Genomic DNA, 23673 nt, shown 5'->3' with positions numbered 1-23673 from the left:
ATACTTTCGATCGTTTTGAGAAAAAATTCGGACGCCGATTGGGATTTTTTCAGATGCCGATTGGGAATTTGGGAATGTTCGCTCGATTGGGAAAGTACCGTTTACCGGTACTTTATAAAGAAGGAGGAAAATCGCTGAACAGTGTCTGAGTGAATGGACAAACCCCAGTGGTCAATTTATAAAAATTAAAGGTACATATTAATTGGTGATATCTTCATATATTATGATCTTTTAATGTCCAAACAAGGAAACTGTAATAAAAAAAAGCCAAAACATGTTTTATACATTAAATTAAACATCTTTAAGAGTTTATATTCACAGTGACAATCATTATAGGCACTATGATAATACAGTATAGAGCGAATAGACCCAGAGTAGACAATGTCTGACATGTTATATGGGCAAAAAGACCAAGGGGTAGCATGTTACATCATTTTATCCTTTACTCTCATAGTATCGGTCCTCCTCATAGTATCGTGCCTTTAACATTATCATGCCTTTAACGAAAAACCTTCAAGAAGTGCTGGAAAGTTAATATTTTTTCAATTTTTAGAAAATATAATATATTTTATGGTTATCCATGACTAGTACGAAAATCATAATATCGTAATTTCTGGTGTTCGTTGAAAACTAGGTCATGTTTATTCCAGGGCGGTGCTATAATATTTTATTATGTAACACACAATTATGCTAGTTTGTTCATGGATTTATAGTTGCTTAATCAAATGTTTTATATGCCACTTAAATTTTAATAAAATGTAAAAATATTTTAAGAACATCATGAGCAAAAGTTTCGTTTTTTCATCAAGTTACTTTTTTAAGAACAAGCACATGCGCATAGTAATAATTCTTTGAAACCAAACAGAAGGGCAGATACTGAGACAAAACAGATAAAATCAGGGAGCTAAGTCTAGTCAGTATTTTTGTCAAAACATTGCCGATTTAAATGCAGTTTTTGTTGTTATGTCCAAGAATACACATTTAACTATAGATTAACATATAACACATGTTTTTTTTATGTGTTGACTTCCAAAATGTGTTTGTGTTCATTAAGAGGAGTTCATACTGCAGATAGAGTCAGACATGTTATTAAGGAAAATCGGTGCTGGTCAACTCGTACCTAAGTTAACTCGCACGGTAGTCAACTAGCATGTTCAACAGTTTAAATAAGGTACGAGTTGACTTAGGTTCGAGTTGACAAGTGTGAGTTGACTGAAAACGGTGCGAGTTGACTACTGTGAGAGTGACTTTGGTGCAACTTGACTGTTAACCTGGAAAACAGATGCATTACCAGATTACCAAGCTAAAGAAAAACATTAAAATTCAATTCATTCTGCTTAATTGACTTATGTTAAAAGCCTAAAGGTTTAAAAATGTTTTAGTAATCTTTTGGAAAACCACTACTAACCAAAACAAATGCCCACACATACTGACGACTGCGTCACGGGCAGTGTCAAGACAAATATTGCACTCAAACATGGCATTCTCAGATTCAGCACTACCACTCGTACCACTGGCCCCACCAGCTTCCTCCCCATCTGTAGCACTCATCGTATTGTAAATTAGTATTGTATCAGGAAATCAGTATTGTATCAGGAAATCAAAGATAGGAAAATTGCGCCAAATTGTTATACTTATTGCATTAAGCGAACATTTCTGATTAGTATAACATGTTTTTATGAAGAAAGGTGTTTACTATATTGGCAATATGTTTGACACTTCCGTGTTTACGATTGTGCGCATGCGTAATAAATGTCGGTGTAGTACAATATAATGTGTTTGTGAAAGTCGCAAAAGTTTATATGTAGGTCACAATATACTAAAATATTTCCTTTACAAATTCAATGTGAAAGCAATAACTTTAAGAGAAAAATAAAGTCATTAAGAAAAAAATAAAGTCAAAGTTTTGCGCGTAGACACCCTCATAACCATACCTTTTCTTAAACAGTATTCCAAGCCGAATTGACTGAACAATAAAAAATAAAAAAGGTCATCCAGTATGTAAGAAATAAGACGTGAATCAACGGTCACTGTTTTAAGGCCATCTTTTTACCGGCTTCTCTCCAGTTGATGACGGTTTCCCGCCATCTGTCAAAGTATAATGTAGTCGCCAATCTTTAAGCAAAACCCTGAATTTGTAGTATACAACAATGTTTTACCTACCACATGCTCACAGAAATATTCCAAAATAAAGTCATGGCAAGTGACCATACAGAGAATTGTGTCTTAAATAAATGACGTTATTTTTTTCGGCAAAGCTGTTTAACGTCACTTTTGACCTTACCAGACCCAAGTAAGTGTCCAATAAAATTCAAATACACTTTCCCGCGGCTAGACACGAATGAAAATACTCCATTTACTCCATTGGCTGATTTGAGTATACCACCAGAACATTGGAAACATGTCCGCGTCTTTGTAACACTGTTTAACTGCATGAAACAATTGGATCTCTAATGAAAAGGCTTAATAGATAGAACAGTTTTACACTCAACTCTCGACATCAATACAGTTTGTGCGTGCACCTTTTATTTTCAGAGAATTGCCAGCGCAAGAGTGTTTGTACTTAAAGGCTATGTTCTCATATTAAGTACTGCCTTCCATATTGTTGTCAACATGTTAACATGTAAAAGTATAAAGAGCAGTGGAAGCGTGGCCTCACTTTAATGCATTGCATTTCAACCCGCGAGGTATCAGGGTCAGTTCGCGGCCAGTGTGTGTGAATGTCAGAGTTTATTTACAGGTCATCGCTGCGTCTTCACGACTACCTTATGTGCTGACCTGAGTTCGCGGCCAGTAAAATAATCGTTATATCATATAGACGCTATCGCGTGAACTAGGTGAACAGGAATTTTCTTTAGACCAGAAATATGTTAAATGAAGATTATCAGCGATATAATTATGGTATGTCAATAATAGATTCTTAATGTGTTTTCAACAATACCATGATCAATATAATTTTTGATTAATTTAACAAGAATTATTCCACCATATTGACTAATGTATTAAGCATGAGCGCGATGATTCTCAATACTGTTAATAATCGAATCAAATAGAAATGCCCGACAAACCACTAAACAGGTTTGTTCGAAGAACGCGCATATAAATATTTAAAATATGTACGAATACTTCGCGTGTGGCCGGTTGACTCATATGTTTTAATTTCATTTCCATTCTTCTTTTGGTTTTCTGTTTTGTATCTATAGGTGTATGACCCGCAATATGTAATTATGTAAAATAAGCCGCGAAAACTCCGCGTAACATTCCGTACTGCGTGTGATGCAGCTAAGAACTGCACAGAAAAAGACATTCGCTATCCATGATCTCATTCATTTAACTCTTTACCTTTCACAAACTCCAACCACAATCAACGCCGTATATCTTGTTAAAAGATATTTCTTGTTTAAAGGGTAAAGCAATTGAAGACCAAAAGTATTTGGTATACTGTAACCTGTAATCCATCATTTAAAACTACAAAGATACTTAACAGAGTGATGATCAATGGGGATCTAAGGGGTTAACACACCGCTAAGAGCTTTATTTTTGCAAATATCCCATGTTATTGAAATATGTTTGAAAAACTCTTTAGTGCATAACAGTCAGGGGTTTGTTTGCAGTTTGTGCCGATATCTTAAGATTTAAGAGTTCATTAGTGAATACTCCTGAAATCGGTGCCAAAATTTCGCGTTGCGAGCAGCATAACTGTGTATAAAAATTCATTACACATCAATTTTTTTACCAAAAACACAGGCTTATTAAATAAAGCAATTGTTTTTCACATGCCATAAGCCGCATAATAACCGTCTTTTATGCACTTGTTGAAATTCTTCAGAAGCATTGTTTAAAAAGTAATTTGATAAAAAGTCACCACTTACCGCTGTGTTTACATCCATTAACATCCATTTGTCAACCCCATAAAGTAACGTGACCCTTGACCCTGTTTATGCTTAAAGTTATATGCAAAACTCTGTTGTTTCTTGTTCTAATTGTTGAGCTGAGACTTACACCTGTTTTTCCTTGATTCTTATAAAATCAAACAAACTACATCAAGTAATCATTAAAAATACATACCTTTAAAACGAAACAAATCAGACGTATAATTATTGTCATCTCTTCGGTTGTTTGTCGATTATTGACTGTATTAATGTGTGTTATGTAGTGTATTGTTTGTTAATGTATGCAATTTTTTATTCTTTGCAATACATCATAACATAGTTCATTTCAATTTTTAGCTACATGGCAGAATTGAAGCTTACTGCCATATCATTGTATAAAATATAAGTCGAGGCATTGAAAAAAACAACAGTGAGGCCTGTCCAGCTTTCTGTTTTGTAGAGTCGAAATATAGCAGTTCGTTCCGAGCCTGTATATTATACAAAATGAAGACTTTATGGTACCTAGTAAAATCACGTACTTTAAAACAATCACCGATATAAATGTTTTAATCTGAAATAAAACATTTTATCAGACACCTTTGTATCAGACGCATATCAGCCTAGAGGTTATACATTTATATATTTATTCAAACTGTACATTGTATAAATCGATATACAGTGTAACTGGTACTTCATCAAATCGTATTATTATGTTTTTCCTCAAATTGGCATATACTGTATTAAACACGAATTTAATATTTGCAATTGAAATAATTGGTATATTAGTATTAAATTACGAAACAGTGTTCAAGTGTTTGCTTGAAAAAGTTACCAGTACCATACAATTGGGCAATGTGAGGAAAGCACTACCATTCACTGAACTAAGTAGTGCTGTTGATTCATTAAAAAAAGAATTTTGTTCTTCAACTGCATTCATCCACGAATTGACATGTTAAATCAATTAAAATACTGCTAAGATTACGTCCCCTTACTGTGAATAGCGTATTACACCAGTAATATTTACAAACTCTCTATGTAAGCAGATCTTAGGGTTAATCAAGAACAGTAACTATTGATTTCTTAATATTGCTTACGTTTATTGAATTTATTTTTTGTAAATGAAGTAATGTACCACTGGAAGTCTAATCATTTTGTTTTCGATAGGCAATTCCTAGTTACCCTGTTTATCTGGCAGATATATTTAGTTTTATCAATGTTTTTTTTCTGCGTTCATATTCTGGTAAAGTAGGGGAACCCAATCCAAATCGGATCAAGTATATATTTTGCCAAATGGGAACATTCAATTCCAAATTGACAGTTTTCCCCGAAACATTATTTTAATTAGTCTCTTCATTTAATTCATCTAAAATTAAGCTTTATAAGTTTAAGCTTAGTAAACACAACATTGAAAATCCATTTTATTAAAAAAAGTATATGTTAGCAAAAAATAAAAAAACACACATTAATTTTCCATTTTATGTAAAAAAAACACGCCATTTTCCAAATGCAAAGGGGCCCAACCCAATTCCCAAAATGTTGAATACAAACATTGGATATACAAGTAAACGTTTAAAAGTAGTTCTTTGCAGAGCGCATCACATACGGCTAATCAGTTGAAACTGCTTGCCTTTTCAAGTATGATACAATTCTCCTAGGAATGATATTTAGAATGCTTGCTTTCGTCAAGTGAATCAGTTGTCATTTTTGCTCACCTGAGCACAACGTTTCCATGGTTAGCTTTTAAGTTCGCCTTTTGTGCGTCGTCCGTCGTCAACATTAACATTGTTAACCATCTAGACCCTTAAATAATTGTCAAATCTTTGTTAAACTTGGTCAGAACACGTGTCCCTATAATATCTTGGAAGAGTTCGAAAATGGGTTCGGTTGGTTGAAAAACATGGCCGACAGGGTCGGGGCAGTTTTCTTAATATGTTAAAAGATGTTCACGCGTTAGAAGTCCCATGTATTGTCCAATTTTTCAAGAAACTTAGTCAGAAGATTTGTTGCAATGATATCTTAGATAAGTTCGAAAACGGTTCCGGTGTGTTGAATAACATGGCCACCAGGGTGCGTGGCATTTTTTCTTAGATTGCTATAGTAAAACATTTTTTAACACTCTAGAAGTTCCATTTTTAGTCCAATTAACATGCAACTTGGTCAGACCATTTGTTGTAATAACATAAAGGCAGAGTTTGAAAATTGTTTGGGCCCATTGAAAAACATAACCGCCTGGGACGGGGCATTTTTCCTTATATGGCTAATGTAAAACCCTGTTCAAACTTTAGCAGTCACATTTATGGTCACATTTTTATGAAACTTGGTAAGAGAATCTGTTGTAATAGTAGATCTGCTGAGTTCGAAAATAGTTATGGTTCATCGAAAAAATGGCCCAATAAGGCGGGACTCATTTCCTGATATGGTTATTGTTAATCGATGTTAACACTGTAGAACTCACATTTTTAGTGCAATTAAAAGTTAGGTTGAACACTTGCTATTTTGACTTCTCGATGGAGTTCTAAAACTCTACCGGTTTGTTGAAAGACATGGCTGCCGGTGGCCGGGGCAATTTTCGTTTTATGGCTATAAAGTGAAAACTTGTGAACGGTATATTAGCAACACAATCTGGAAAAAAACTTGGTCAGAACTTTTGTTCCAATTAAATATCGGCTGAGATTGTAACTGGGTCAAGTGAGCTCAAAACTAGGTCAAATTATAAATAAAGCATATATCCATTGAATCTAAGGTGAGCGCCTGGTATGCTCTTATTATTTACGTATTTAGGACCACGCTACATTGAGCCTTATGACTTTCTAGAGGCTCAAAACTATTGATACATTTTATTATGAATTAAACCAGCCACACATCGACGCAAGAGTAATTCAAACAAAAATAGACGGCCCTTTGGGACTAAAGGAAAAAATACGTTAATTCATAGGTTGTCGTTTATAATAACCACGCATGTATGTTAAAGCGCTTTTAAAGAGTCAAACCAACTTTGATGCTCCACACCAAAGATCGTTCGATTTTTTGTACGTTGCAGTGATATTTCTTCCTCTCATTCTTGTTATTGTCACCATAACCATTTTCACTACCATAATCATTATGGCAATCGTTATCATCGATATAAAGCATCATTATCATTATGGCAATCGTTATCATCGGTATAGCATGATCGTCGTCTTTGTTTTCCTGAATATGGTGGCAGTTTTAACAAATATGTCACATGTTGATGTTGATAATCGTGTTGATGATGATGAATACGATGAATATGACTATGATAATAATGTTCTTATTTTGCTGCCACTGATGATTTATTTGATAAAAACGATACTGTTAATGATGATTATAATTCTTATTTTAATGCGAATGATTGTGACTATAATTATGTGATACTTCTTGTCACGAAGACGTTGATGGCGGCATTGGTGGTTATAATGACGTTCATTATGATAAGGGTGTAATAATTGCACAAATAACGACGACAACAATCATTATACATGTATAATGTTACGCTGTCAAAATTCAGATGCACAAATATACTGAGTGCGTTCCGTTGTGCAATTCATATGTTCTTTTGCAACTTTAGCGATAACCAAAGAGGTAAAGCTCTTTGGTAAGAAAAAACGAAGTAGGATCAAATTAAGATTTACTACACAAATACTAATGCCCCGACAAAAGCTAGATGAAGACGCCATTCTAAACTCTTTGTCAAAATAATTTTGTTGCAGCATATGTTGGCGAACAATTATGTGTGTGTCATTCAGTAGAACGAAGCAAGACTTTAACTCGCCATCCTTTTTCATATTCATGTTTATTCCAGATTGTAATCGATAGAGACAGATGGATAATTGAATGTTTACATTTACTAGTATATGACGCGCATTAAAAGTAGACTACGTATGATAATACAGAACAGATTTTCAGTCGCACACCTTCCTTATTTTGTTTCACTGCTGATGAAACTCATCGAATGGCAACTTCGTCAAATTTTAAATAAAGGCTGTTTGTTTCAATATTATTAACATCTGCCCATGCATATTTAAGCTCCTATTCCTATAAGCAGGTAGTGGTGCAGTACATCCACTACCGAGTGACTCTGTAAACGACAATAACTAATTGTTTAGATTCATGTCTAAAGCAAAAGAACGCGAAGCACATGAATACCATTAAACGTTAACACTTGTATGCATACTTGCATAATGTGTATAGTCAAACACATTCCCATGAAGCTGCAGTAAAACTCAATATCGTGGACCGATAGTTGGCGTATCTGGACATCACTGAACTCAATCGGGACACCTCGGACAATTCCGCCATATCGGCGATCGTCTCTCGGGTGTATTTGGTGGAAGGATATGTCTAACGCCTCTAGGCGGAAGATATTACACCGAAAATATAGTTCGGGTTACACACCAATAAATTTGCACTAAATCAACCGGTAATACAGATATATAAGGACCAATATCTTTAAGGAGTAATATAATAGAATATTCATTAATGTTAATGTTTAAAATTAGATATTATTGCATGCAAAATTTTCAAATTTTAATAAAATGTTAAGAAAGCCAATTAGTTGTTTATTGAAGTGAAAACAACAACATTATTCAAACTTAAAAGAATCAGTATTTCTTAAATTATATTCATTGCAAAATTGCTGATGTTCGGCTGCCGGCAACAATCTTTGAGATTTAATCAATATGTTTATGTTCTATACCATAAACAATCGTACAACACTGTACAATGGTACAGAGAAAACTCTTCCGTGTAATATAAGAAATAGTAAACTCCACGTTGGTCCCAATGGCATTATAGTGACCAGCCAGGCAGTCACAAACTGTATATGGACCATAGCCATAAGGCCCTCAGTGGGGCTATTATCAGTATTGAGACACCTGAAAGGTTTCATGGAATGGAATGAGTGGGGCTTGATTGAATTTCAAAAACGATTCTTTCTGTACATTTGATGATGGCAACCATACAGTACTTCTGGCAGATATTGTTTATATTTTATCCTAGGCATTTATCCAGATGTTGTTATCCCGACCAGGCAACTATCTTTTCAAAGCCTTAAACAATCAAGTGCCATTAAAATTAGGGACAGTGTAACAATGTTCAGTTTGGTAATATTAATATATTAAGGCATTATACTTTGCCCTTGGAAATGAACTCAATTCAGAATGGCCTCTCAAAAAAAGACATACTGTACTGGAAATGTTAAAACTGATCAGTGGTGTTGTTAAAATTTATATTATTTATCTTTTAAGAAACTTTAAGATACATATCACAGGCATGCCCATGGTTTTGGGTCTTTACTCTTTAGATGAGAAACAAAAGCACTAAATATGGTCGACAGTGCAGGCAACAATTGTAAAAAGATATTTTCCATCCCTGACTGCCATTACTGACATGAAGTAATTTAACTGTAATATGTCTGGAAACAGTGTCAGTCACACTTTTCTAAATATTGATTTATTCATGCATATGTATATATATGTCATACAAGTACAGATCATACAATACAGTCAATTTAGAACATTTAGCAATTGGAAAACAATTATCACAGGTTTTGGATCACAATGCATTGATATATCACATTTTGAATATCACAGTCAAAGTTAATCATTTACATTCAGTTACAAGTAAATAGTCAGTGTATTTGGAAGAAATCTGAAATAACAAGTAGTTACAAGATGTTGAAATCAAGACATAATATATATACCACAGGATGTCCCATGAAAGGTTTGCAACTTATTTCCAATGGGGCCCTATAGATGGGTGGAAAATGTACAAAAATGGTGGCATTAATACGCATAAAAATATCGTTAATTTAAACTTGAGACTATAGTCTTGAGATCAAATAGTAATTAGCATATATTATTAAAGACTCTTTAATAAAGAGCATTAGTTACACAATGTTTACTACTATCTTGTCATCACATTTAAATGTACGTACAAATACTTTATTGATGACTTATTTGAACAACAGTAATATATATTCCGGTTATATATATATATAACATATTCAGGCCTCAAAAAAAATGCTAGCTACGCCCCTGAAGAATCTTATTCTTCAGTTCACCTTTTTAATAATATTATTAACAATAGATGTAGCAGAAAGATCAGCTTCGAATATTGAACCAAGGTTTTCAACAGATGATTGAGAAACAATAGTGTGATCATTGCATTTTACATTAAAATAATGAAGTTTAGATAATTTCCTTTTGGAACCAAACACTAAACATCCAGTTTTTCCAAGGCAGTTTGTTATCCACTAACCATTTAATACAATTTTCAAGTTCTTTACAAAAAACACTACTGATGATACTAGGATCTTTGTGAAAATAAAGGATGACACTTTCATCAGCATAAAGAATAAGTTTACATAAATACAATAATCAAAAATCACTAATATCCTATATCAGTGTTAAGGCATTATGAAATGGAAATGGGTGTGAAAAGTAACAAGAACCCTACACATTTACATCACAAAACATCTGATATCTACAATTACTGGATATAATATACATGTTGAAAGTTAATATAAAGAGGGCAATACAAAAGAATGTACAAAAGTAGTAATAAAGACAAAACAACCAATTTACAATGTTAAGATTTATGCAGTTGTTGGCAATAAGAGAACAATTACCATTCTTTACTTTGAATTTTGCAAGTGTAAATCAGAACACAAGAATTTGTTTCCCAGTCACTTTGAGCTATATAAGTGCCCAATGTTTACACTCAGTGAATTTGTAAAACCAACTTATATGTGCTAACTGTCTGTCCGAAAGCTTAAACATTTCCTATAACCTTTGCAATATTGAAGATAGCAACTTGATATTTGGCATACATGTGTATCTCATGGAGTTGCACATTTTGAGTACTGAAAGGTCAAGGTCATCCTTAAAGGTGAAATATAGGGCTTCAAAGCGGTGCAATAGGGGGCATTATGTTTCTGACAAACACATCTCTTGTTTTTACATGAAAAACCACAGACATTGTTGGAATTTGCCACATATAAGGCATTGTGTACATTTTTTAACTCAATTTTCCACACAATGAAACAACTTTTTTAAAAGGCACCAACAAATGTTCCTCCATACCCTTTGCACGCTAAACAAAGAATCAGTTTTTAGCTCCACTGGCCAAATTTGTTCAAATTATGCCCCTGGGTCAAATTTGACCCTGCCCCGGGGGTCACAAAATTGAAAATTGCTTATTTAACGCCTATTTTGTGAAAACTTTCAAAATCTTCTCGTCCATAGCCATTGGGCCTAGGTCTATCAAATTTGGTATGTAGAGACATCTAATAGTCCTCTACCAAATTTGTTCAAATTATGCACCTGGGGTCAAATTTGACCCTGCCCCGGGGGTCACAAAATTGAAAATTGCTTCTTTAAGACTTATTTTGTGAAATCTTTCAAAATCTCCTCGTTGATAACCATTGGGCCTAGGGCTATAAAATATGGTATGTAGAGACATCTAATAGTAGTCTACCAAATTTGTTCAAATTATGCCCCTGGGGTCAAATTTGACACTGCCCCGGGGGTCACAAAATTGAACATATGCTTATATATGGCCTTTTTTTGTGAAAACTTTAAAAACTTCTTGGCCATAACTGTATGGCATATGGCTACCAAATTTAGTATGAAGTGACATGTAATAGTTATCTTCTTAGTTTGTTAAAATAATGCCCATGGTGTCAAATTTGAAACTGCCCCGGGATCACAAAATTGAATATATGCTTATAAAGTGCTTATTTTGTGAAAACTTCAAATATATTCTTGTCCATAGCCATTGGACCTAGGGCTATCAAATTTGGTATGTAATGACATCTTATAGTCCTCTACCAAGTTTGTTCAAATTATGCCCCTGGGGTCAAGTTTGACCCTGCCCCGAGGGTCACAAAATTGAACATATGCTTATATAAGGCCTATTTTGTGAAAACTTTAAAAACTTCTTGGCCATAACTGTATGGCATATGGCTACCAAATTTAGTATGAAGTGACATGTAATAGTTCTCTTCTTAATTTGTTAAAATAATGCCCATGGGGTCAAATTTGAAACTGCCCCGGGGGTCACAAAATTGAATATATGCTTATAAAGTGCTTATTTTGTGAAAACTTCAAATATATTCTTGTCCATAGCCATTCGACCTAGGGCTACCAAATTTGGTATGTAATGACATCTTATAGTCTTCTACCAAGTTTGTTCAGATTTGAAACTGCCCAGGGGGTCACAAAATTGTATATATGCTTATAAAGTGCTTATTTTGTGAAAACTTCAAATATATTCTTGTCCATAGCCATTGGACCTAGGGCTACCAAATTTGGCATAATGACATCTTATAGTCCTCTACCAAGTTTGTTCAGATTTGAAACTGCCCCGGGGGTCACAAAACTGATCATACGCTTATATGGGGCCTATTTTGTGAAAACTTTTAAAATCTTTTTGTTCATAACCATTGGGCCTTGGGCTACCAAATTTGGTATGTAGTGGCATCTAATAAACCTCTACCAAATTTGTTCAAATAATGCCTCGGGGGTGAACTTTGACCCTGCCCCTGGGGTCACAAAATTGAATAAACGCTTATGAAGGGCCTATTTTGTGAAATCTTTAAAAATCTTACGATGAAACCATTCGTACTACAGCTTCCAAATTTGGTATGCAGTAACATCTTGTAGTCCTCTACCAAGGTTGTTCAAATTATGACCTTTGGGTCAAATTTGACCCTGACCCGCGGGTCACAAAATTGAACATTATATACGCTTATATCTTGCTTATTTTGTGAAAACTGTTAACATATTCTTATTCTTATCCTTAACTCTAGGACCAAGGGCTACCACATTTTGTAAGTAGTGAGGTATAGTAGTCCTCTACAAAGTTTGCTCAAATTATGCCCCTGGGGTTAAATTTTAACCAGCCCAGGGGGTCACAAAATTGTTCATGTGCTTAAATAGGGCCTATATTTAAGTATTTGCACATGCTGAGAAATATTTGTTTTAGCCTTTTTTTAGCAGTGGAGCGATACAGGGCCATCGTGGCCCTCTTGTTTATAAGAATATGTCAAAATGGGCAAAAGTCAGGGACAATACTGTCTAAATGCCCTTTTAACAACTCTGTTGACATGCGGCTGTAGTATATTTTCTCTGTAAATTTACAGCGAAACACATAATGTCATCATCATAAATGTATTGCTTACATGTATATAAATATGTTACGAGGTCTTACCCGGTATTTATACAAATTAACCTGGATATTTATGAAAAACACCATCTCCTTGTAAAGTGTAAAGAGAGAAGGCATTTGTTCACCAGTAACATTATGTTCATGACAGGTAAATAAAAAGCAGAGAAACATGAAAAATTCAGTTCCCAATTCATAGAGTTTTTTAAAAGTTCAACTTTGCTTAAGTAATAATGCATCAATGTTGATTCTAAAGAAAAAGAGTAATCATTTATGCCTTAACTGTTCTGCTGTCCAGAAGCAAGGACGACATACACAACTTGACAAGCTTTACAACATTTATAGTTTAAGTTACTTAACAATCTAAAATAAATGTCCATTCTAAGTTTGCTGTCGTATTCTAGCCTTAAATCATACATGTTTCTTGCATAATTGAATGTTCATGTCCATGGATCACAATGTATATAGAAACAAACATTATTTTGAATTATCTTTCACGGTTCTATATTTAATATTAGGTTAATTTTGGGATACACTAAAGCAAATATTAACATTTGTCTCAAAATGGATCATCCTCTGAAGCCCCCGATGGGATTTAAACCCATACCTCTTTCCTCTGGAGAGGAAAGTATTCTATCTTAAAATACAAGGGCATGTAAGAGGAAAACTAGCAATTTCAAAGGGACGTTTTCACAGATTAGACATGTATTGAAGTTTGTTATTAAATACTTTAAATTGATAAGTCACAAAATCTAACTATAACATAAGAACTCCCCAATTTTTTTTTTTCATTATAGACTCTATGCTATTTTGATAAATGCAAACATTGGATCTAAAAAGCTGCAATAAAAAAGACAAGAATAAAATTGAATACAAATATAGAAGTAACCCTCAAACGGGCTTGAACGATTTACAGACGTTTCGCGCCCAAGTCTTTTCGCACCCTAGTTATTTCGCCCCCAAGACGTTTCCGCCCTGGTCGTTTCGCACCTGGTCGTTTCGCCCCCATACTAGCGGAACAATAGTTGTTGAGTAGTTTAATTGATGACCATTATATAATTTTATTAAGACAATATTTATCACGTCAATGACTAAACTTATAGTCTAGACTCTAGAGTAGTAACAAAAAACTAAAAAGAGATATTTTTTCTGACCTATTTATTCATTTGACATACAAAAACGTAGAATAACAGTGTAAAACAACGTGATGAACACATACGATATTTCAGTAGTTTAGTTACATAAAACGACAATGAAAGCATTCTTTATTTATATATTTTATGAACTACATAAACACAACAGCGTATAAGCAACACAAAGAAAAGTCCGTAGAGTCTATTTGTTTATTTATTTGGCATAAAATAACGTAGAATTACAGTGTTGTAAAACATCGCGATGAACACATACGATAATTCAGTAGTTTAGTTACATAAAACGATTTAGAAAAGGAGATGGGCAATTCTTCACAATGAAATTAGATTACATCCATTAAAGTCATGCAAGTGAGTTCAGTATAAGAACATGTAATCATGTAACTTCGAAACACAATGAACAGTCACTATGACCAATTTGATTGTGTTAGTCACTGAGAGATATAGTTTTGTTCTCTACATGAAGATAAAATTTCATATTAACACAATTAAGCTTCAAAAGTATTTCTTAAAAAAAAGGCTTGTATTACTCTACAGCTAACTTAAAATTTTAATGCTATATGTTTTTAAGTAATATTAATGATTAATTTCTTGCTCCTGTGTCTGCCTTGAAAAGAAAACAAGACTTTAAACAGCATCTGAATTAATGTGACAATATGAATTAAAAATGCATATTTTTCAAGTATTATTTATGTTATAATTACATGTTTTAATATATATTTCATGTTTTTTTTCTGACATTTTAATGCAACTTGTGTCACTTAATTAACATTTTTTAGTAGTTTAGTTACATAAAACGACAATGAAAGCATTCTTTATTTATATAGTTTATGAAGTACATAAACATGACAACACGAAGAAATGTCCGTAGGGTCTATTTGAACACATTCGATATTTCATTAGTTTTCCGCAAGCACGCAGGTAGGTGAGTTCGACAGCGTACATCACTCCATGTCTGGCGGTCCGTTAATATCGCCGTCATCGTCCCCGTTTCCAGTTGTGTCGTCCATTTCGTTTCCGGTAATGTGATCACCGTCAATAGCGCCGTCATCGTCCACGTTTCCATTCCCTTCTGCCCGCGTACTGTCCAAGTCCTCGTCGGTGACGTTGTCATGAATGTCGCTTATGTCGAATCCCATTTCCCAATTTGCAGCAAAGTCATCGACATCAATATCGGCCTTTGATCTATGTGTCTGTTCTTTTTTAGAACAAGGACTGCAGACGAAGTCAAGCTCGCATCCTGACGTCACAGCGGCTTTGTATTCCTCAAGAGAAATACCTGTGAAACGAAGGAATTATTGTTTAATTACTGCATAGCGTCTCTTAAAATAAATACATCTAAAACAAAGGCCTCGATCTAAGAAAAAAGTAATCGCCATACAAATTACAACTTCTACCTTTACGGAGAATTATTAGAAATAGTGACATCCTTTAAATACTTAGGTATAACAGCCCAAACACTAGCAGAACGCGAAAATATAGCTCTACATAGACTTTTCACTATTATAAATTAATACGAAAAAATACATACAAAACTACTGCCATGTAATTTAATGTTTGTATAAGTAAATAATTCTTCAATTTTCTCGTATTACAATTTAAGATATAATTTTATAGATTAAGTACTGATGAATTACTGTCTTTTTGTCAACTACATACAAAACTACTTAGACTATAGCAATGTTATTTAATTAATTACATATAATATATCGATGGATTATATAATAACTTTTTTATAATAAGTAAATGTATATCGTTTTATTAGTAAATCAAGTACATAGATGAACAAGTTGAATTATCATTTCATTATAAATAAATAATAATAATAACCCTAAAAAAACGACATTTTTAAAATCATTTTTACTGTGAAGCGAATACACGACGATCTTTATCTGATAGTTAAAATAATATTACGCAACAACATCGGATTAGTGGCAATGTTAAGATAAACTGTCCGCATTGAATGGCATGTTTATAACACCTGTTCATACTGTTTATCAAATATCCATTTAGGGAGTACTTTAAAAGAAAACTGATTTGTTTATTTATTGACAATCGAAGGCGGGTGTCAGTAATTGATTGTTGCCTAAGCACCACTTTGTGCGTAAGCTGTCAAGTTAATCAATGGAACTTATCGCAATTAAGATGTTTAATTATGTCTTACGACTTAAACATAGAGTTTCAAGGTTTATTTCTCGTCCATGACATGTACAATATAATAATACATAAAATAACACAATTTACAAACATGCATGGCCAATCTTACAGATTTGCCCCTGTTAACCTTATGTTTAACACCTGTTACAAAATATTGAAGTTGATACAACACTGGTGTTTGTAAAACTGGGTACTAATGCGCATAGTGAAAAATGATGTAAAAGAGCGACGACCTAAGTGAACTGGTTAACAGTGGCTTTCTGTATTTTTCCTATATAATAGATTCTATACACAAAATATATTCAATATACCATCAACTTATGACTAGAATTTCTTACTATACACAAGTACATTATATAACAGAGATAATAAATATACTATCGCTGCTATTTAGATAAAATAAGCAACACTACTACTTATTTACACATGTCATCACTTTCGTATTATTATTTCCATTTACAAAGTCATTTTTAATTGAATTTAATAAATAGTAATACTAATAGAATATCACGCATACAAGAAACCAACTGTTTTATTTCCATACATTGTATTGTATTAAATATGAAATTGCACTACATGAATATTTTTTGGAATATAATAGAACAGAACACATAGTTTATTCGAGTATACATAGCACACAATAATAAATTACAGCAAAGCACATTAATAAACTGAATGAGTCGTAATTATTTACATTACAATATATAGCAGCACTGTTATTCTTTTAATACAGATCTCCAAATGTTTTCACATTTCGTTTTCTACAAATGGTAAGCGCTATAGCTACCATAACTAACACCTGTTTTATCACAATTACATAATGAGGGAATGAAATGCATTGTTAATTTAAGACTCATGCTATTTAAATTTACGGTCAATTGCCTCATATATATATATATCTATATTTATATAACCCGCTTATAAAAGATACTCATATCAAATTGATTGGATTGTGATTATCAAGTCAATTAAAACATTATCTGCATTCATTTTACATTAATATATATACTTATGGTGGCTAATTGCTTTTATCACCTACCCTTTGTCGGATAAATGCGTGATATACTTACATTATTGAATATAATGGTCACCAATTTAACTACTCAACACCTAGTGTTCCACTAATATACTTACATTATTGATTCAGGGTACTTTCTTTGATGATTATATAATGGTCACCAATTAAACTACTCAACACCTAGTCCCTGGTCGTTTCGCACCTAATATGGGGGCGAAACGACCAGGTGCGAAACGACCAGGGCGGAAACGTCTTGGGGGCGAAACATCCGAGGACCGCTTGAACCATAGCGCATTGACCCCATGGAGTAAAAGTCTACCGTTTAGACCACTCGGCCATCTATACTCATACAATGAGTGATGTGTTTCATACTTTATCATGATTATGTAAGCAATCCTCGTATCTCACAAAAATTCAAAATACAATGAAAACAGTCGATTTAATTTTAAATTTACTCGATGTCAATACTATAAGTACTCCTATCAGTATGTCAGTAATGGCATCTTTAAATTTTAACAAGTTTTTAAGTACGTTGTGGGAATTCACAGATCTACATTAAATTATTACTTAAAGAATATTATCTTGAAAAAGACGAGCTAAAAGACACATTTTAATTTTTCCTCTTTACGAGAAGGCCGCCATCTTGTTTTCTAAAGTAGTTCCAAATCCAATATGCCGGCCGCCTACGTACATCAGAGAGACGGTGTGGTGTAGCCCACTGTCCGATGCGAAACACATAGTTTATTCGAGTATACATAGCACACAATAATAAATTACAGCAAAGCACATTAATAAACTGAATGAGTCGTAATTATTTACATTACAATATATAGCAGCACTGTTATTCTTTTAATACAGATCTCCAAATGTTTTCACATTTCGTTTTCTACAAATGGTAAGCGCTATAGCTACCATAACTAACACCTGTTTTATCACAATTACATAATGAGGGAATGAAATGCATTGTTAATTTAAGACTCATGCTATTTAAATTTACGGTCAATTGCCTCATATATATATATATCTATATTTATATAACCCGCTTATAAAAGATACTCATATCAAATTGATTGGATTGTGATTATCAAGTCAATTAAAACATTATCTGCATTCATTTTACATTAATATATATACTTATGGTGGCTAATTGCTTTTATCACCTACCCTTTGTCGGATAAATGCGTGATATACTTACATTATTGAATATAATGGTCACCAATTTAACTACTCAACACCTAGTGTTCCACTAATATACTTACATTATTGATTCAGGGTACTTTCTTTGATGATTATATAATGGTCACCAATTAAACTACTCAACACCTAGTCCCTGGTCGTTTCGCACCTAATATGGGGGCGAAACGACCAGGTGCGAAACGACCAGGGCGGAAACGTCTTGGGGGCGAAACATCCGAGGACCGCTTGAACCATAGCGCATTGACCCCATGGAGTAAAAGTCTACCGTTTAGACCACTCGGCCATCTATACTCATACAATGAGTGATGTGTTTCATACTTTATCATGATTATGTAAGCAATCCTCGTATCTCACAAAAATTCAAAATACAATGAAAACAGTCGATTTAATTTTAAATTTACTCGATGTCAATACTATAAGTACTCCTATCAGTATGTCAGTAATGGCATCTTTAAATTTTAACAAGTTTTTAAGTACGTTGTGGGAATTCACAGATCTACATTAAATTATTACTTAAAGAATATTATCTTGAAAAAGACGAGCTAAAAGACACATTTTAATTTTTCCTCTTTACGAGAAGGCCGCCATCTTGTTTTCTAAAGTAGTTCCAAATCCAATATGCCGGCCGCCTACGTACATCAGAGAGACGGTGTGGTGTAGCCCACTGTCCGATGCGTTCAGATTGCACTGAACTCTGATATTAACCTTATCATGCAAATATCAAAATCAAAGTTGGAACAAAACAGATCTGTAAAATCCAGAGCATGTCTTACATACGTCGTAGCTGAAGTGTGACCAGGACTTAAATTAGCGCACCCCTAATGATTTCCCGCGATTTATTTTACGATCATTGCCGATCTTCAATGATCGGTTATTTCCGAGAGATGCATTTTATTTTTTTCAAACTTCGAATTTTGATATATGTTTACGTAATTCCTTTAGAATACATTATTTTCACAATAATATTGACTTTGATCCAAATATCATCTGCAAAAATACGATTTCGCGATTTCTTCAAAGATCGACGAGCCTTTTTACCTTTTTACTTATGCATAATTTAAGCATGCACAAATGTTAAGTAACTTGGCCGAGTGGTTAAGGCGATGGACTACACATCTTTTGGGATCATCCCGCGCAGGTTCGAATCCTGCCGACATCGCATACTTTTTGCGACTAGTTTGATTTCTTTTCGAACGAATTTGATTTAATATAGCATATAACCTATGTTTATTGTTAAATATGTTGAAATGTTTATGCACATCCTTCAATATTTAAAATTTAAATACATTATGGCTAAATTGGGTGATTTACTGCTGAGAATACGGATGATGCATGTTGCATTTTCATTTTTATTTCAAAAAGTAAACGGTCAATTTGTCTATTTCTTGGTATTTTTGCTGTATATAGTGTTTCTATAAAAACTACGTTTAAAATATAACTTAAATGATACTATTTTGAATTTTATGACACTTCGTTTTAAGCCGATCCAATTTTTATTTGGCTGAAATCACTTACATTTCATGGCGCTCTTCCATAGATAAAAATTTGTAAAAATTAAATGCCTGTAAAAGAATACTTATTTCATCTTGTTTAAACTTTAAACACCTTTAGTGCATCTGTACACACCAACTGCATGCCCAAATTTGGAAATTTGAATGAATAATGGAACTTTTATATACCCCAGGGGTGAAAATAATCTGGACAAAAGACGAGCGTTGTGGTGGTTTTGAAAAAATCGGTATATTTTTTTAAAAGCATGAAAAAGCCTACCAACAAATTTGCTTGTAGTTCAGTGAAATGATGCTGATTAAACAAATAATTAATTAGATTATATTTCGATATGTGCCCATTTGGGGTGCGCTACCTTAAATCATTTTACAAGCGTTAACCGAAAGCAAATGTTTCGAACGTAGTATCAAGAATTTTTCTGGTGTTTAATAACGCGCGTTAATGTTTGTTCGGAGATCGAATGCAAATTAATTTTCTCACCACGCATGTTTTTTCACTAACGACTAATGGCAGTGTGACTGTCATTTTGTCGCTTATATTTATTTCAATACAATATTACAGGATTATTAACTTTACAATGACCGTGTAAATATATTATTTCCACGCTCTCTGACTGTAGAAATTTGAGGCTCTGTTTCAATGGTCTTCGGGTCATAGTATGCAGACATTATTGCCAATGACAGTTCTGTCAACGGATTTTCTTTTTTTTGAAAGATAAACTTGTTCGAAATAAACTTATTTTTGACGATGCTGCGAAGCATCTCGTCTAAGTTATAATACCATAAAAAAATCTTCACAATGGCGACCTATGTTAAAGACCGAGCCAGTCCGATTGAGCTCGATTTTTCTAATCGGCATACCTCACTGATTTTCATTGATAAAGGTATAGGAAGCTCAGCTATAAATAGGACAGCATATTCTGGGAAAAAGATTTAATAATAGTTTGAAAAAGTTAACTTTAAATCAGTTATATTTAATCCATTATATGTTTATAGATCAATGAAACAACTATGCATTTTCTGTATTGTATTTGACATTTGTCGTGATTCAGTAAATAAATTGCGAATTAAAACGTGTATAATTAACTTTCAACGCGATCATGAGTGTAAAGAAAACTAATCATTTCGAACCTGCCATTTGTAAACGTTGTAGCGACAATGGTATATAAACAGCATAATAGCCGTATGAAATCTGTGAAACTCGCTCTTATGCGTGCTTTCTCATTTTGCATATTTAATACACTTTTCAAACAGAAATTACAGAGCCACATCAGTGCACATATCATGTTTAATAATTCATTCGTTTGTTGGATATTGTTTGCTGTTTTAAACACATATTAGGTCATATCGCGGTGATTTAGTTAACCTTGCCATGTGTTCATGGGCGAACTCACGTATTCAAGTGCTCTTACGACTATGTGCGCATACCTACTTTCGGGAATCATCAAGAAATTATTGCTGTACCTAACGAACAAACATGCCTAAGCTTACTGAAATAGAGAAAAAAACAATAATCAAAAGAGAAAAATTATATGTTCATGCACATGGTCATGTGAAATCACGTCCGTACACATAGCATCATTAACTTAGGAAAGGAAACAATGAAATATAAAGTTTGGTATAATATACATGTGAAATTAAAGAGCATGGTGTAATTAAAGAGCATGTCAAGTTTTGAATTTATATGTTGAAACGTAAGGCCACGACTTTTTTTTTTATTGGTTTACAAAAATTATTTTGAAAATGGTCCATCGGGCGGTCGAAAAAAAAAAAAAAAACGGAAAAAAGTTAATACTAATAACATCAGAACAAAGACAACATATCTTTTATAACCTTAACACAGAGACAAAAAATCAAATTATGCAATGAAACACATCTATATCTTCAAATGAAATGAGTCCTAAAAGCACCTTTTGTAACATCAGGCAATTTTAAACACTCCATTACATGACATGCGTTCTTCTCCCATTAAAACGAAAAACTGCGCTTCATTTCCATAATTCGATGCGCTTCATTACGCAATGCAATGCCCGTTGCATAAATCTTATATAAGATAAACTACTCATACACAAATTACCCGGTATGTGTTTGCTCTTACTCGACTTATGAGATCGTACATGAAAAAAAATCGAGGTAGATCGATCCATGCGTCGTCGCGGTAATGTTTGTCAAAGTTATTGTTGTCATGAAAACTCGTTGATTTACAACGCAAAACGTCTTATTTGAACTGATGCGAATTAATTAAATCATATTTGTCAACTTCGCTTTTGCTTTATTTTGATAATTTAATCCAAAGTTTAATGTTAGCAAGTTTTTTTTTACCGGAATTGTAAACAAGGAGTCAGTTAAAGTCTTCCGAAAATGTGCAGTCTGTGTGAATTGACAGTTTGACGTCATCAAAGGAAAGCCGCTTTCTGTCTGAAGCAATAAAGCGACAAATTTCGCGCCGAAAAAATTGGCTTCCTTTGTCTAGCAATCAACATGCCGAACCAATCGTGTGTTTGTTTCTCAATTGCAATCCTCCAATTTAATAAAAGCACGTGCATAGCTCCGCCTTCGAATCTTTTGCCGAGAACGGAGGCGGAGTTTAATGGTTAATTGAGCTAGTGTTTTACGCAAGTTGAGTTCCGATTTGCCGAAATTACTCGGCCCTATGCATTGAAACGACAAATACATTTATCAATGATTTTCCGAGATATACCGATTTGTTCCGATTTCCAAACTTTCTGTACAGTTCCTATAAACTATGGCGGACGTGTTTACAAAATTCCTAAACACATATATCGTAAATAATGGCAGTGTTTTATTGGATTATTTATACTAATTATCAAATACTTTTTTATCTACTATAATATCGGGTTTGTTTAATATAATTAACATGTTAAACAATATAGTTGCGTCACAGACTCGGAAATAAATTTTGATGGGGTCGACATTTTACTGACGCTGATTTTCTTATTGTCTGTAATTTTTACCCGAAATAAATTTTGAGAAGTGCCCATAAAAGGACTGGTACATAATGTGTCACATTGAAAAATATCCTGATCTCTGCAATATATGTGAACCAATCGTTGATTGTACTTACTTGATTTTATTCGCAACCGTACTCAAACCGGATCGTTTTTTTTTTCTCGTTTCGCTCGTTTTGCAGTGCGGTCGGGAATAAAATATTTAAAAAAAAGACGATTTTCCGATTTTATTTTTTTTCCCTTTTTCCAAAAATTAGGGTCGGCGGTTTTGTAAACCAAGAAATATAAAAGTCGTGGCCTAATGTTATACCCCACAACGTTTTACTTTAACATAACGTTTTTTTTAAGATAAGTGGTACAGAAAATACACGTCGAATATATGTTTAAAGATATTTCTTGTTATATTTGATCGAGAAGGTAACCCGCCTCCCAGTTTCGCTGAATGGATCAAGTTTCCCACGGGTACTACTTCCCCGTACCCCCAATTTTTTTCCCTACCCAATTTTGTTTTCGTAACCAAATCTTTTTTCGTACCCATTTTTTTGCATAATTTTTATACCCAAAATTTTCGTACACATGTTTTTCACTACCCAAAATTTTCGTACCCACATACACAAT

At 33.6% G+C, this 23673-nt stretch overlaps 1 protein-coding gene across 3 annotated transcripts in view; it reads right to left on the bottom strand.

Annotated features, from left to right (window-relative positions):
* Window positions 1-23673, bottom strand: part of LOC127865239 (E3 ubiquitin-protein ligase RNF185-like) — a 422044-nt gene that overhangs the window by 8002 nt on the left and 390369 nt on the right. Inside the window, exon 2 of one of the 3 annotated variants that reach the window (XM_052405272.1) lies at window positions 1409-1584. In XM_052405272.1, coding sequence (XP_052261232.1) covers window positions 1409-1551 — 143 coding nt within the window. In that variant the 5' untranslated portion in view covers window positions 1552-1584. Of the gene's footprint in view, window positions 1-1408; window positions 1757-23673 lie in introns of those variants that run through there. The other 2 variants (XM_052405273.1, XM_052405274.1) reach the window with 2 other exon arrangements.

This window comes from Dreissena polymorpha, chromosome 1 (genome assembly GCF_020536995.1).
Source record: "Dreissena polymorpha isolate Duluth1 chromosome 1, UMN_Dpol_1.0, whole genome shotgun sequence".
Lineage (NCBI taxonomy): Eukaryota > Metazoa > Mollusca > Bivalvia > Myida > Dreissenidae > Dreissena > Dreissena polymorpha.
This window is presented reverse-complemented; position numbering and strand designations above follow the sequence as displayed.